We start from the raw sequence: 17,291 nt of genomic DNA, 5'->3' as shown, positions 1-17,291 counted from the left end.
GCCACACACTGTTAAAGGTACATCGTGATTTTGTCGGATATACTGCCACGACCAAATATTATCACACAGCTGTCTCCATTACACAACTATTAGCCCCACTGACTTCTAGCTCCTTCGTTGAGCGCAGGAAAATACGACAGTTGCGAGGACATCTTTTGCCTACTTGCCTACTCAGTGGTTAGGGCGCTCGGCTACTGATCCGGAGTTCCCGGGTTCGAGCCCGACCGCGGCGGCTGCGTTCTTATGGCGGAAAAACGCTAAGGCGCCCGTGTGCTGTGCGATGTCAGTGCACGTTAAAGATCCCCCAGGGGTGTGGTTGAAATTATTCCGGAGCCCTCCACTACGGCACCTATTCTTCCTTTCTTCTTTCACTCCCTCCTTTATCCCTTCCCTTACGGCGCGGTTCAGGTGTCCGCCGATATATGAGACAGATACTGCGCCATTTCCTTTCCCCAAAAAAACAAATTATTATTAATTATTACTACGGCGTTACTTAGCGTAACGCCGTGTCGCATTACGTACGATGCAGGCTGTCAACAAAAACGTGAACAGTTTTCTTTTATGCGGACAGAGGTGATATTACTTGGCAGAAACGACCTTTCCTAAAGATGTTTATAAGAGCAGAGTCAAATTGCCAGCCGCCAGTGACGCACGACGCCTTCTGACAGATGAAGGCAAATGCTGAACCAAACTGCATAACAGCAAAAAAAAATTTATGGTGCTACTTGTGTATTGGCAAGTGATCGAACATATTGAATTTTGCTATTTATTTATCGTACGCACCTCCATGTTTGGGCCTAGTTTTATCATTTTCAGACACACAGAGGTTCTTATAGGTCGCTAATCTTTGATTTTATCGCGCAGGCCTGGATCACTATAGGGACGAAATACTGGAAGTTCACGAATTATAATCACTGTTTTAATCTTTTGGGATTTTTAGTGTCGCCACTAATCAGTACAAATCTGAACAAAAAGAAGAATGGCTGCTCGGGCAGCCTTCTTTAATTATACATTTCCCGCTTCAATAATAATAATAATAATTGGTTTTGGGGGGAAAGGAAATGGCGCAGTATCTGTCTCATATATCGTTGGACACCTGAACCGCGCCGTAAGGGAAGGGATAAAGGAGGGAGTGAAAGAAGAAAGGAAGAATAGGTGCCGTAGTGGAGGGCTCCGGAATAATTTCGACCACCTGGGGATCTTTAGCGTGCACTGACATCGCACAGCACACGGTTCAATCGTAGGCCTTTTTACGATGGTTAACACACGTGACGTCATTTGTGTAGGCAGCAATCAAACCGGTTCGTCGTTTCTGGCATGATAGGCTTGGCTGAGCACATGCAAAAATGCTAAGGAATAGAGCGGGAAGATAATACTCGCAGAATACCGCCCGAGGCCACTTATAGCCGTCAAGGCCGGAGTCACCATGAGGTCCCGGGTATTTTGTTCGAGCGCGACTTAGTCGTCATCGTCCTTGCAGAAAAGTGCCCCGTATACGGCCATAGCTCGAATATGTCTAATCTTTTTAGTGAGAAAAAGAGAAAATAGAGGAGCTCCGTGTTATCTCTGCTTGCCTTCCTGAAATATGAGCCTTTATTGTTTCGCATTCGTACGAATCTGCATCGCTTTCGCAAGTTATAACTCGAAAAATATATATATCAATGGCACCTTTTGCATTTCAAGTGCTCCGGATTCTCACTATCGTTTCATCATTCTTTCTGAAATGATAGAAGTAAGCATGATGAAGCGTATATACAGCGAAGAGATTATAAAGGAGGTGTGATTTATCAGACAGCCTCCAAAGCACGTTGCTAAGCCGCGCTCGCAACAGTTACATAGATCATAATCCGCGAGCGGCGGGAACATTTGGATGCCCGTGGCGTCCGATGTGCCTTTTCTCGAGGCGTGCCTGCGCTGAAGCGTCCCGCGGCGAGATCATGTAAACCGATATCGAGAGACACGAGTCTGCTTTCGTGGGACACGGTTCCTCGTCCGACTTAAAGGCTCCGCACACGCGAAGGGTGCTTCAGGCACGTTTTGTCGTGGCCGGTCGCGATTTTGCACGGACCGCGGACGTGCGTGCGACATCCATACCGGGACGTGCATTCGTGCGCTCGATGGATCGCCTTGGAGCCGAGGAGCCGCTGCCTTTCTTGGGGCACGACGTGTCGGCATGAAACAGGATATGCCGGAGTGGAATAATCGCAAAGATGGCAAGACGAGAAAATATGAAAAGAAGATGAAAGGAGGGGATGCGAAAAAAATAAATAAATAAAAGCCGATGAGGAAGGGTCAAGAAATATCAAAAAGTGACGTGTATGATTTCGCCCCTCTCTCCATATATTTTTTTTTTTGAGCACGATCTCACGCTGGCACGGAATCTGAGGATTCCGTGTTGTGCTCGGATCCAGTGTAAGTGCGCGAGTGCAGGCTATATAACACCGGTGTCCAGGAGTGGCAAGTGTCGAATAACTTGCGATCCCTGCCTGTTCGTATGATATTGTGGTCCTGTGATCCTATGGCGTTAACAGGTCTTCGATGCTCGCATCATCGTTTCAACTGAGCTTGTACTATAAGGGAACACCAGAGAGCGCTTATTTCCTCGTTTGACCGGGTGTGGATACATGCCTCTGGGACAGAAACAAGGCTTTCTGCGTGATGAGGCATGGGATACTGTAAGCTGAATGGACCTATTCCCTGTTCTTTGGGCGGAATAAAAAAACAGGTTCCATTTTTTTTCTTTGCGCATCACCTCACATTGAAACGAAATAATAATAATAATAATAATAATAATAATAATAATAATAATAATAATAATAATAATAATAATAATAATAATAATAATAATAATAATAATAATAGGTTTGGGGGAAAGGAAATTTCGCAGTATCTGTCTCATATATCGTTGGACACCTGAACCGCGCCGTAAGGGAAGGGATAAAGGAGGGAGCGAAAGAAGAAAGGAAGAGAGGTGCCGTAGTGGAGGGCTCCGGAATAATTTCGAGCACCTGGGGATCTTTAACGTGCACTGACATTGCACAGCACACGCCCGCTTAAGCGTTTCGCCTCCATAAAAACGCAGCCGCCGCGGGAACTCCGGATCAGCAGTCCGAGGATTCTGTTATGTGCGTGGATTCAGTTTAAGTACGTAGAACACACGCGTGCACTGTGACCCATCCACTTTTCTCGGTGTTGTCCAGACCCGCAGCATGTAAACAGTGTTTTTTTCCTCAAAGCATGCATGGCAGTATGAGAGTCGGGCGCTCGACTACTGATCCGGAGTTCCCGGGTTCGAATCCGACCGCGGCGGCTGCGTTTTTATGGAGGAAAAACGCAAAGGCGCCCGTGTGCTGTGCGATGTCAGTGCACGTTAAAGATGCCCAGGTGGTCGAAATTATTCCGGAGCCCTCCACTACGGCACCTAATTCTTCCTTTCTTCTTTCACTCCCTCTCTTATCCCTTCCCTAACGGCGCGGTTCAGGTGTCCAACGATATATGAGACAGATACTGCGCCATTTCCTTTCCCCAAAAAACCAATGATTATTAATTATTATGAGAGTCATTGCGTCTTGTCGCCTTTTAGTCGCCGCTTCGATAGGAACCATTGTGGAAGCACGGGAAAATAGTCCGATCATAATGGCGCTGTCTACATGGTTAACAAAAACGTGACCTAACGAATTTCACTCTTGGAACAGCTGATACAGCATTTTGGAAACACCAAAGGGCAGCAGAAGTCAAGAGATGGAAGGACTTGGTGGGACCAGCGCTTCCGTTCAATCCTTCCATGTATTTTCTCCGCATAGTTGTGTGCATGGTGACTTGTCTTCTCATACGCTTTGGAGTTTCCGGTAAGTTAGGGGCTTATAGTCGGGCACAGCATTAGTCTATAATGAACCCCCCCCCCCCCCCCCCCCCCAACTTATGACCGCCACACAGGCTCCTGTGAGAAAAGGAAACATCCCATTGATAAAGCTTTTTCTAAATGCCAAAGAAAGGGGCTAATCAAAGGACGAAATTGTGCGCGCAAAGATGGTAAACTTTCTACATTGTTTAATGCAGTAAAACATCAAAAAGTTGGTTTCGTTCATTGCTGTGATTCGTTGGTAAAGTAATGCAGCACCCTGCGAGTTATGGGTTGCTGTTGCCAACCATTTTTTTTTTTTACAGCAGTAGCTGTTATAGCTGTTGCCCTGGCCTTGCGACGTAGGGCGTCCGCAATCTACAACCACTTTTGACAATGCTCACAAAGGTGGAGTTATTCTATGATGAAACCATGTTTATGTTGTTTGGATGATGTTGCCGGCGGTTCGTTGATTCGGCGGCAGGTGCTACCGTGCGTGCCGTTGCAACTGTTGTCTTGACACCCGGCGAAAAGCCGAGAGTGATTGACGAGTTTTAATCCACAAAATCAGTATGCTGAGAGCCAGATTATAAACAGACCCACAGCGCCAAGTGCTTTCGCAAAGCTCTGAATCGCACGAACCTCCAAGGGTGTGGTCTAGGGAATGTCTGAAAGAAGTTACGGAGCTGCGTGTAATGTGCCTTTGTAATGCGCTTGTATACCGTAGAGCCACCACACAGGCTCCGTAGAGTATCTGTCCGGACCCCGTAGAGTATCTGTTACGGGTCCAATTGGACTTATTTTTGGAAATGTGGCGGAGAGTTTGAAGGATGCTTCACTCCCGCCACCGGTTGGCCCGGTATTGCACTGCCTCCGGGATCGGCCTTGTCTTTAGCGCGTCTTTACTATCCTGTCTTTCTATCCCATCTTCCAACTCTCCTACTATCCGCACGTGGCAGCGATTGTGGCTCGGCTTGAGCCAGTCAGCAGGCCTGTGCACTTTTCTTTCTTCCTGGCAACAACAGACAGACAGGCACCACACAGGCCGGAAGGCTACTGAGACCATTATATCCTTTATACTCTTTTGTCGATGACATCTAGAACCCAAATTATCATGTTGTTGAACCCAAATTATCGTGCGCTAAACGTGTGGATAAAATCGATGACACAGTCTACTCTACAGGTCTCAGTAGGATATATAACAAAGGGCATATGCAGTATAGAGAGAGGTTGGTCAAACGGTCCTTGACAATCACAAACCGAACAACGAAGGGAAAAACTCATGGTGCTTGGCAACGTTTCGACAAGTCCGCTTGTCGAAACGTTTGCAAGCACCCTTTCTCCCTCCCTTGCTCACTTTGTGACATATACATGAAACGTACCGATGTATATGCATGTGGGGAAACCTGGGATTATGAACACGAAAAAGCTGCGGCTTATCGAAGGAGCACATACGGGTGAACGTTTACAGGATTCTGCGCATTTTCTTCTACATATCGCTTGCCTGCACGCATGTACTTTATTTTAAAACGCTCACGTAATAAGAAGCACGCACAAGGAGGCATACGTGCAGGCAACCTGGGAGGAACACTAATCTGCGAAGCCGCTCGGACATATGTGCTGGGTATGCGACATGTGCGCGGCAGCGTTTCAGCCCAGGGGACGTCGCGAATGCTTCGGGTAATCCTCGACGCGGCCGACGCGCCCGTTTCCGGCTCTTCTACTCGTGATTGCGGTCGGTGAGCACCGTGAGGATGTGGCCGCCCCGCCGGCGATTAATGATGCGTGCTACGTGTTTTTGCTGCTAATGGCAGCAGCGTCTCGCGGGCAGATGCTTACTCGTTGCTCTTTTCAAGTTTCTGTCGCGTGAGTCGTATGCAGTGTCGTATAGCCTCTGGCAGGAAAGAGAAGCTGTATGGTGCAATAGGCTCACACGGTTTGTCATACAAATATCATACAGTTATCATGCAACTGTCGTACAAATGCCATTCATTTGAGCAAAGTCATACATTTGTCATACTAACGTCATATAATATCATACGAAATGTACGAGATTTATATGACGAAGCCTGCATGAGGTTTTTCCCTTATACGACTTTCTTCCGGAGGGGTTTTTTGATGAACTGATAATCTATCCTGCATTAATTAGCGTTTGTATTCCTCTGATTAACTAACACTTTCCAGAACACCTACGGGATCGGCGCAATAATGGCGCCACTCCTAAAAAAACCTACACTGCTTTCTCAAAATTTGCGTGCGTTCTAATGTCGTTCCAGCGAAAGAGCGACGACACGCACGATTGGATTGTATTGTAGAACTTTTATTTCCAAGAGTTTGAGAGGCTTTAGTCCCCTTGCTTAAACAAGGAAGGACAGGATTAAGTGCTCTTTGTGCCCGGTTAACAGAAATGAAATTTAAACCCGACCGCGGCGGCTGCGTTTTTATGGAGGAAAAATGCTGAGGCGCCCGTGTGCTGTGCGATGTCAGTGCACGTTAAAGATCCCCAGGTGGTCGAAATTATTCCGGAGCCCTCCACTACAGCACCTGTTTCTTCCTTTCTTCTTTCACTCCCTCCTTTATCCCTTCCCTTACGGCGCGGTTCAGGTGTCCGCCGATATATGAGCCAGATACTGCGCCATTTCCTTTCCCTAAAAAAAACAATTAATATTATTATTAATTTAAAGGAGTCAGTTGTACAACTTTGTGCCGTCTGTGTCGCGCTGGAATAATTTATATGCTTACTAACTCGCTCTTTAATAATAATAATAATTGGTTTTTGGGGAAAGGAAATGGCGCAGTATCTGTCTCATATATCGTTGGACACCTGAACCACGCCGTAAGGGAAGGGATAAAGGAGGGAGTGAAAGAAGAAAGGAAGAAGAGGTGCCCAACTCGCTCTTTCTGATTTCACTTTCCGTACGTAGTTATATAGGGCTGGAGCAAGTTCCGTTACCCGATACGATATTCGGCGACGATGATTAATTTCATGTTCCGCGGTTTTTTATTGTAGCCGTTTTCCTTGGCTGATGAACACATTCATCACAGCTTCGTTAAAGCTTAACCAATCAGAGCGTGGCGACATTTCCTTGTAGCCTGCCCTCTGGGCATCTGTAGCGCGCAGGAAGCGTGAGTGCGTTGAATTCGGGCTTGTGCTGTTTTTATACGCGATGAATCAATTTTTTTGATGAACAAATTCGTGTTTTTGAACGTGTTAATTTCTTTCTTTCTTCTTGGACCCCTTCCTTTATCCCTTCTCTTACGGCGCGGTTCAGGTGTCCAACGGTATATGAGACAGGTACTGCGCCATTTCCTTTCCCGAGAAGCCAATTATTATTATTATTACGTCTTAATTGTTTGCTAGCAATTCGCCGGCTGTCTCAACATCTATATTATTTTGGAAACAAAGGACCGGTCATACTATATATATATTATTGTTAGAATTATTATCATTGTCATTTTTGCCAGGACCCCTGTGGAATCATGGCAACACGCACTCACAAAAGCAGTAGCCATGCAGGTTTCCAAAGACACGTTGTCGTACTGAAGCGTGTAGCCTAGAGGGTATTCATGTGTGCAGTTTTAGCGTGTGTGCAGTCCTAAAACCACGGAGCGCCTGCTCTAAGACCACCGCGTCCCCACTCTACAGTGTCGAATCGAAGGACGTCACCTCAGAGCGAAATACGACTCCGCGACCACACTGCACGTCTAGGACAGCACTAGTCGCGTGCGACTTAAGGAAAGTTGTCGGCGCGTAGACACCTCATTACGCCATTTCCTCTTGGTCCGCATGGCGACATAGTCCCGCGTGCTCACATCTCAAAGCGCTGCCTAGCATTACTCGGCGCGTGCGAACTCAGGCATACAGATTCTAAGACATGTATTCCTCTAGCGAGTGTTGGTTATATGAAGCCATGGATAGCTGATATGATAAAGGCAGCGCAAGGACGCGCGGAGTGGCACAGTGCCCAGTCAGTGTGTGTATCCTTTCCAGCCACGAGATTGGATCGGGCACAGCCGTAGCTTTACAAACACTGCACGCAACTTTTCTAGACAGACGTATAGACGGACGAGGGGGGTTACGGCGCGAAGCCAAGGCACAGGGGCGTCATAGCAAAAATAAAGAACATAAATAAAAATGAACAGTGAGTAGGGAAAAAAGAGAATAAAGCAAAAGCCATTTTGGATGTGCCGCAGACGCGCACCGAGACAGGGTGGACTCTATATCATCGCAGCACCAAGCGGCGCGAATCCTTCAATGAATCAAAGAGGAGGGACTGTCAGAAGCCAGGAGAGGAAAGGGAGAGAGGTCGGAAGACGTGCGGTGCCCAACGAGGATGGAGAGGGAGGGAAGCAAAGACTGCGCAAGCGATACAAAAGGCCACCAGAGGGCGCTGTAAATAAATCATGGCGGAAAGAAGTGGCGATTGAGGCAGCAGCCGCTGAGGAACATCGAAAGGGGCAGGAGCGAAAGGGGGCCGAACCAAAATAAAAAACTCCGATTTTGTTTTTGTTTTTTGCCGCATGCGCACGCGATGAAACGGGAGGCGTGGCGGCGATGGAACGAGAACCTCCGCCACCACAGCAACGCCGGACTGAGTCGGGACGAAATGTGCCATTCGCTTATTTTCTCGGCGTCTTCTTCTTTTTGTTCTTCTTGCTCAATCTTTCCTTTCGCTTATTCGTTTCCTCCCTGTGAAAACCGGCCAGACAGCGGCGGCCGACTCCTTGACCTGGCAGCCATATCTAACGGAGCGAACTTGCGCGAACGTACGCGATTTTCGTCACAGCGCGCCGCCAGCGATGATCGTGGCGCTGCGGTCGGTCCGTGGGGTGGCAGCACATCCGGCCTATGTTTTGAATGCAAGCCAACAGCGACACTGCGCGGTTCTGTGCGCGTAGGCGTGTTGTTTCCAAGTCTAAGTTTTGTTTCCTTAGTTGTTTATATTGTTCCGTAACCAGTAGAGGGGAAAAGCGGTTGCGCGTTATTTTGGAGCTCGTAGTCGTTGTACAGTTGGATTCAATTCTTTTCTGGAAAAAAGCATTTTTTAGAGGGAAACCATTTATGAACGCAATTTTTTCATATAATATAAGATATCACTATGACAATCAGTGTATCCGCAGATCACCCGGCGGCAGTCTTGTATTTTTCTTTCTATTCGCGTTTTTGCAACCGTCAAATGCTTTCCCCATTGGTTTTTTATGGCAGTCTTAACTGTGGGATGCGATTGCTGAAACGCTTTAGAATAAATATTTTGCTACATATCAGATTAATGGACCATAACCTTTAATATTTCCATAACAGCGTTTCACAATTTATCACTTTTCAAAATTTTTCCCGGAAAGCTTCGACTTGATGCAGCCTTCGAAACTGGTTTGTACTGTTCTTTTTGTCTTTGAACAGAATGAGGCAGCCGAAGTCCACTTTTCCTTACCATTCTGCCATTTAGCCATTTCGACCTAACCATTGCCGGCCAAGAAGCTTACTGTTTTCAACAAAAAGAAGGAAAGGGCAAAACTGCGCTAAGCCTGTTTCACATGCAAGCGAAAACGCTGGCCATTCTTGCTGCCGATTCGCAAAAACCTGTTTCGAGCCCTTTTTTCATCGCGAAGCGCCGCTCAATCGTTCAATTCGCTCAACCGCTTTCATGTGAACCAGCCTTTAAGTTCGTACCGCAAAGCGGTGCTCAAATGCCACGAGCATTTGGGCAAATTTAGCAACTGAGTAATTGGAAATGAACGCACCGACCTTTCGCTTGCCATAACATGTTTGCGGGCTCGCAGGGACAACGGATGTCACGAAATCCTGAGGCCTGCCATGACGTAAGAAATAGCACATGATCGTGAACTAAATGCGTGCATTAAAGACTCAATGATGTTTGGGTGTTGCGCTAATCGTTTGTCTCGCTAGACTCGTAACTTGTTCTTATAAAACTCCTGGTTACATAAGGCGTCGCTTTCTTCACTGCGCAGGGACCCGAACGACAAGATGCCCACCAAGGGATCGGGCAACAGCAACCACTCCAGTAAATCCGGCTCGGATTCGGGCGGCTGCATGAGTCCGCCCGACAGCAGCACGCTGCTCAAGGCGGACCGACAGCAGCACAGCAAGCCGTCTCCCCCTCCGTCGCAACCGTCCTCCATCACTTCCGGCGGCGTGCCGCATCACCTCCACCTGGGCGGACTTCCGGGCAGTCCGGCCACGCCCACCACCGAACTGTCCCTGCACCACCCGCACAGCATGAACGGCCTGTTCGGCTCGGACCTGAAGAGCCCTTCTTCGACGGGCGGCCCCGTGCTGGCGCCGCCGGTGCACCCATCTTCGACCCTCACGGCAGCAGCCGCCGCGGCCGCCGCGGCAGCTGGAGGGGACCCGAGCTCCATGCTTCCGGGGACGGGAGCCAGCGGCTTCCGGCTCGGACATCCGCTGGTCTCGGCGGCGGCACTGAGCGACCTCAGCCTGGGCCTGACGCCCGACTACCAGGCCTTATGACAATCAGTCGCGGGGACAGGCGAGTCTGCCTGGTCCCCGCTGTGCCTGCTGCCTCCGGAACCGCACCTGATGGCGGCGCAGACCCGGGGCGCAGCGGCCGCTGCGGCCGCGGCCAGGACTGAGTCCATGTTCTGCACGTAGCAGGACTCCTGGACCCATGCTTCACGAACCACGTACCGCCGCATTTGAACTCTTGGCGACCGTGATGTGCAGGCCCAACATGGCCGGGCCAGAGCACCCGAAGTCCGAGCTCTCCCTTGAACACGTGCGCGCCGGGACGGCATACAGTTTGGTCTTAGAAGAAGGAGGTCTCGACGAGACGACTTCCGAAGAAGAAACGAGTGGTTCCTGGATTGAGCGTTGTTGAGTAAACAGCGCTGCTGTCGAGGGCTGCACCGGTTATTGGGCATCTTCACCCGCCAGAGGTCCCGGAACCCTGCGCAAGCCGCTCATGCTGCCACCTCCAGCACTTGCCGCAAGGCCACGCAGAAGACATCGTAAGCAGCACCGCTTGAAATCCTGATGAGGCGTGGTTCCGGAACTGATCGTAACACGGGAGTGGCAGGACTGTGGCAGTGACTAGACTGAAGAGGAAGCAGGGACAAACAAGTAATGGCGTGCCTACCAGGCCGCTGAGGCTATATCAGAAAATACGGCGCCTGCTACCAGATGGGTGCCGCCGCGCAGTGAAGTGTGTCGGACTTACAGCAAGAAAAAAATACCCGCGGCAGGAAGCTGAATAATTGGCAACACTGCTGAATGTGCAGACGAATTAATCCAGTGCGGAAGCCGTCCTTGGTACCATATTACCAACGACCATCTCGTCCCTGATACATGCAAACCGCAAGTCGTCACCAAGTCATGCTGCCTTGAAAGCCCGTTAGGAGATGTAAAATTAAACGCAGAATTTTAGGGCAAGTTTCCAGCAGCTATCACCTTTTCAGCGCCAGGGAGTTATGTCCCTCGCCTCCTTGTCAACGAAGTGCGAGTTTATGTGCTTTAATCAAGCAAATAACAGGATGGACTTCGCACTCTGATCGTCTGAAGACTCCCCACCTCCGCCCGAGTAAGCTAGTCGCTAAGTGTTAAGCTCGGAATGTTCCAGCTGGACCTTTAAGGTGCTTCAACGGTTTGGTGTACCTACGTGGACAGCTGTGTGTTAGAGGTGTGTGATCGACAAGACATGACCGTGGACAACCCTTCATCCGGTGCGCGTGATAAGAAGAGACGGTCAAAGTGATGGGACAGATAGCCTGCACCATGTGCTGAGAGTGCTTCTTTGCCTTTTTTTTTCATCTTTCACATAACCCGAGCCAACTTCGTGGCCTGGAAAGCAAAAGTTTGCATCAACCTGATTAAGTCCTCAGCGAGTGAAAGTACCCGCTGTAGATGCTCCAAAATTAGTTCCTTCGGGTTTTGATAAAAGAGAGCAGCTCCCTTCTAGGCAACTGAACATCACGGGAACGAGACAGCGCCGGTGAACGCCCCGACTGGTGCCGTCAACGATGTGTTGTGAGCGCGACCTGGTGTTTGTCTTGGTGTGTGCAATCGCGTGGCACTGAGAAGGTGCCTAGTGCACCACGCGAACCAAATGCAACGTCCCGGCATCGACAAGGACCAGTGGCTTGTCCTTAGGCCATCTCGACGAACGAAGACCGCCTATTTGCGTGCACAAGTGACTGTGGACGAAGACTTTCTTGGCAGTTCTGAACTGGTCTTCTTGACTATTCCAAAAAAAAAAAACGAAGATCTTGTATCCTAAGGGCACTGTGTACACTTCGCGTGTGTGTGCGTGTGGGTGTGTGTGTGTACAGAGACAGTGATTGTAGGTTGCACGAAACGCTAATGATTATTACGATGTGTGTATGAGAGCACTCCCCTCCTCATTTTTTTTCCTTCTGCCCTTCTTGCATAGATTCTAGTCTCTCGCTCTGCCAGAAAGAGCTCGCGTTATGTGCAATGCAAGCACGTTGCTTCTGTCGCTGTCTTGACGACTTCAGCGAACGTGCACACTTCACCCGGCCCCAACCCCAGTGCATGCGGATGCCTTCCGGTGACGTCACAGCTATTCACCACGAGCAAGAGCAGCTTTGTTCATAGCGTGCATTATCGTTTCTGTACTTAAACAGTGTAAGGAAATACAGAACAAATTAACTTTTATTTTGGAAATCCTCATTCGCCACCCACCCCCTGCTCATAGCAGTGAAGTATGCACGGTGGACGCAAGTCCTTCCAATCAGAGCTCTCGGACAGAAAAGAGAGAAGCCTTTAATGAAGGTCAGTACGCCTAATTTACCCCAAATTACATGAAGCATACTGACGGTAGATTTAGATTTTGTGACTTGCAGAATGTGGCGTTACCTGTGGCCGCTAAAAAAAAAATGACGTGAGAGGCTCTCCGGAAACAGGTCGCAAGCCGGTTTTCGAGCTGCTGATTTATAATTGCTATCAATGAACAACTCTTACTTGAGAAACAGACATTCGACCAAGCGCTACAGCTTCACTAAACTCCGTTATCCGAAATATTGTGCTCGTCAGACGCTGCCTGTGACGTCACGTGCGAAGCATCTGCACTTACCTTTTAACTTAACGAACACATTTAACTTAATAAACACTTCTGCACGCCCGAGAGAAAGTGAGTGCAACGTCGGAGACAAAGCAATAGCTGAAGCCAGTCGTTAATTCAGCACAAAGGCGCCACCAGTCGGCGCTGACGGCAAGCGCACGAAGGAAATAATTTCTTTAATTGTTTCGTACGATAACCGCTGCGTCGACGCATGGCTGCCAGTGCTGAAACATCCGGTGTTCCTCGAAACATTCTGAAAACTTGATATGTCTATTTTACGCTCACTTGACCAAGCTTTTGCGGGTGCATCGAGCTGCACCTTATGGGTTCCAAAGTGCTACACTCTAAACATGAATCAGCCTATATGGGTGCAGAAAGGGAGTAAAGCTGTTCTCTACTCCACTCCCTTTTAGGAGCAGAATATGCTACCCAAACCCTGGGTCAGATTTCGATCACTAAAGATACGGAATAGTTATGGTTAGCAGCGGTAGCAAATTCCGTCTTTGAAAACAGCTCTTATCGATGTTTAACGAGGTCCAAATCTCGTCTATTTGCTAATCTTAAGATCTGCGGTGTAGCTTTTTAAAGACGCGCCGTCCATTGCTGCCTGCATCGAGTTACCATGCTTTGTGGTGGGAATATGTCTCCGTTGCCAAGACTAAGCATTCTGTACATTTAGTGGCGGAAGTCTACCCCGGAACTCGGGCAGCATAGCCTGCACCTAAAAGGGATTGCGCTAGATAGCTTAACCTCTTTTTACTCCCATATACGCCAATTTGTGTTTACAGTGTACGGAACAGCGTCTGAACCAATGGCTCGGTACATAAGGGCAGCACTCGAATCGATTTTACATCATTATTCTGTGTACAGAAGGACGACGAGATTCGAGTGTCCAGCAAGTTGTCGATCGTTTTGGTTGTTCCGGTTTCTTTGTTGACCTTTCCACGCCGGTATTTGTTCTTCGGGAAATGCGGAAGTGGTGGTGAGATCACAATATTTGTCTCGTGTATCCGCCGTTTTCTTCTTGTGTTCTGATCTTTTGTATTTTTTCCCGTTATCGTTCAAGTCTCTGGTTTTCAGCTATTGTGATAGCGATGTGCCGTAATATTCCAATACGCTAAAAAAAAAACTTTTTTGGGCCCAGCTTAAGGCGTGCACATAAACACCATCGAACCGGTTGCATGTGAAACCGCTGAAGAAACATGGAGTCGTGTCGGATTGAATGCGACAGGGAACACTTAACGCGCTCAGAAGCAGCCCAAGAGTTACGAACTATGTACCGTTCTATCTTATTGTTACAAAAATGTTGCCCTTCCAATAAGTGAGTAAAACGCTACACAGATACTCTAATCGACATTCACCTCAGCTTAGCGTTCACTGTTACGAACGACATAGACTCCGCTATAATAGCCGAGTTCGATTTGCGATACCAAGCCCTTGACATGCTGTTTGGCATCAGTCAACCACATTGCGTATATTTCTGAAAAAAAGACAGACAGAGGTGCTCGCGCACTGTTGTTCAAAAGTTTACAGGCCACTTTGCTTTTGTATGGCTAACAGGAGCACAGTGTGGAGCGTCCGACGGTAGCTCGCTAAGGGTCCTGAAAACTTTTGAAAAACACTGTACCTACACGCTTTCTGGGATCGAACTCAACATTGGCACAGTGCGTAAAACGGCGTTCCACTCTAATGTGCTCTAATCTCTGCCTCGTGCTTTCGCAAAGCACGAGCAACTCTTCCGATAAACATGTATGTCGTGTAGCACTCTTTGGCAGATTAGTTGATACACTGCTTCTACAGCGAATGGTTGTGCAAATGAAGCCGGGTGTAGTGTATGTCTTGCTCGTTATTTATTTTGTGTCCTTGTATCTTTTGCGCAGCCATTTTCTATTCAAGAAAAAAAACACGTCTAAGCAACCAACTGTACGAATCTTTCATTCAAACGCTTTGTGCGTCACCACTCAGATGTTGATACAAACTAATAGTTAAAGATGCGACAGAACACACATTTTCAGCCGGTTAGATATACTGTACAGCACTGGGAAAGTAATTAAGTTATAAAATAGTGCGCCGCCACTCGACTAACCTAATGGTTAAAACGCGACGAACCGAATGAGCGTAGAAGCTTGTTTCCGCGCATGCGCGGTGTGCGCGGTGGACGCTTGCAGGCCAGCGATGGAACCTTTCCGAACGAGCGCACACGCCAATATTATAAATAGATTTACGAGAGCTATATGGAGTTTTGCGTGTGTGCCAACACGTTCTCTGTCGGAGGTGTACATGCTCCCCCCCCCCCCTCTTTTCATCTTCTCCTTCTCTTCTTTTGTAAATAGGGAAGCGATAGTATAAATAAATGGATGGGTGAAAAATGAACTTCGTCTGACGCCTGTTCTTGTGACTCACGACTCACTGGGCTTAACCAGCCGAGGCACAACCGGAGGTGTTCACGACGACTGCGTGAAGACTTCCCTCAGCGTGCTGGGTGTAGTGCACGTTTAGGGAGACGTACTATCGCGCTCAATGTGAGTTGCAACGCGCCGTCATCGACCGCAGCTGGCTCCCTCGTCTACATCCTCCAACAATCACTCGGAATTCTGGGAAGAACTGCCGTTCCAGGAAACGACCACACTCCCTCTCAGGAAACAGCTTGGTATAGCTGAAATGCATTCTATTTGACTGTGGTATTCTACCGCATCCCGACTACCATCTTTAAGTTCGTTATATATTTCCTGTTATTGGCCCAATTAAGAATTCAAGACGAAATATTTTAAACTGAATTCAATTTCATGCAAGCGAATTCAGTGAACACGTTTTACTATATTTGAAACTGAATTCGCTTGCATGAAATTGAATTCAGTTTCAAATATTTCGTCTAATATTTTAAACTGAATTCAATTTCATGCAAGCGAATTCAGTGAACACGTTTTACTATATTTGAAACTGAATTCGCTTGCATGAAATTGAATTCAGTTTCAAATATTTCGTCTAATTCTTAATTGGGCCAATAACAGGAAATATATAATGAACTTATCGATGTTAGTCGGGATGCAGTAGAATAAAACAGTCAAATAGAATGCATTTCAGTTATACTAAGCTGTTTCCTGAGAGGGAGTGTGGTCGTTTCCTGGAATGGCAGTACTTCCCAGAATTCCGAGCGATTGTTGGAGGATGCAGACGAGGGAGCCAGTTCCGGTCGCTGACGGCGCGTTGCAACTCATATTGAGCGCGATAGTACGTTCGGATGGCCCGCACCACGAGGGAAGGAGAGCCCAGGAGAGGCCCTCGCTATGCCGGAAGTCACGGGCTTTCGCAAGGGCTGCTGGGAGTCTTTGGCCGACGGCGCAGCCAATAGTAACGCTGGGCGCAGCAGCGCCGTCTGCTGCATTGTCTGCTGCGAATGCGCAAGCGCGCTTTGATGGCGGCCAAGTAAGAGGGGGTGGCTTCACGTCCGGCTTCAAAAATTGTGACGTAACCGCCTCTCCCCAGTTCTTTCCTTTTTACATGGCCTACACCGCCATCGTAGCGGCTGCCAAATAAGTGGGCGACGACAAAGGATGCGTGCTTATATAGCTATGATCCGCTTATTCTCGCAATGCTTCGATGTGCACTGCAGAAGTTATAGTGACCATCATCGCGATGCTCGTGAATTCAAATACTAAATCTATTCGATATAGGTTGTCAAGGTCATGCTGATTTGCAGAGCAAAGTTTCTAAATTGCCTGTTCAACTAGCGTCAAAAATTGAGGTGGAAAGAGTGAAAAACAAATCAAAAGGGCTTCGGTTCTCTGTTCCCTGTCAGAATGACACCGTTGTGAACAGATAGACATGGGAAAAAGCTCGACACCATGTAGGTTTTCGCGAGGATAAAGGGTCTTTAACCCTCAGGAAAAGCACCACATAAGGGGTATATACAAAGTTATGGGGTTACATTCATCACTCTTCTCTAAGTTATCCGACGCTTGTAGAAAAAGACGAAAACTATCTTTTTAGGGGTCACATCTCGTCACGACACGATACGTTCATCGCGCCAACACTTTTAATAAAAGTGCAATATCTCAAGGGCGAAGCCAATTAATTCTGTACTTCAAAACAATTGCGCGTTCTCGCGTCCTCTACGCACCTGATTCAAGCAGACCATTAATTTGGCTCATGTAAACTAATGCCAGGATGTTTCTGCCCCGAAAATTAAGAAAATTAGATGTTTTTCAACATATCTATCATTTCCTATACCAGAAAAATTGCGAGGTAAGAAATTATTCCTCTAGAAGTATTCATATTAAACTTGAAGTAAGAGGTGTGGTGCGATCAGGTCCATGCGGGAAAGGTCACTTCAATTATTATGTTGCTTGTGATGCTGAACAATGTCTCCGTCTCAAAAGACAACAGATGCGCAT

The 17,291-nt window shown here is 47.9% G+C and overlaps 1 protein-coding gene and 1 pseudogene across 1 annotated transcript in view; both read left to right on the top strand.

Moving 5' to 3' along the window:
- Positions 1-15,268, top strand: part of LOC144133006 (homeobox protein six1-like) — a 53,751-nt gene extending 38,483 nt beyond the window's left edge. The window contains exon 2 of the mRNA XM_077665790.1: positions 9,812-15,268. Within this exon, the coding sequence (XP_077521916.1) occupies positions 9,812-10,331 (520 nt within the window). The 3' untranslated portion in view covers positions 10,332-15,268. The remainder of the gene's footprint in view (positions 1-9,811) is intronic.
- LOC144135556 (U2 spliceosomal RNA) lies at positions 4,592-4,734 on the top strand (annotated as a pseudogene).
- Positions 15,269-17,291: the final 2,023 nt, after the last annotated feature.

This window comes from Amblyomma americanum, chromosome 5 (assembly GCF_052857255.1).
Source record: "Amblyomma americanum isolate KBUSLIRL-KWMA chromosome 5, ASM5285725v1, whole genome shotgun sequence".
Taxonomy (NCBI): Eukaryota; Metazoa; Arthropoda; class Arachnida; order Ixodida; family Ixodidae; genus Amblyomma; species Amblyomma americanum.
Note: the sequence above shows the minus strand (reverse complement) of the source record. Positions and strands in the feature narration are given on the sequence as shown.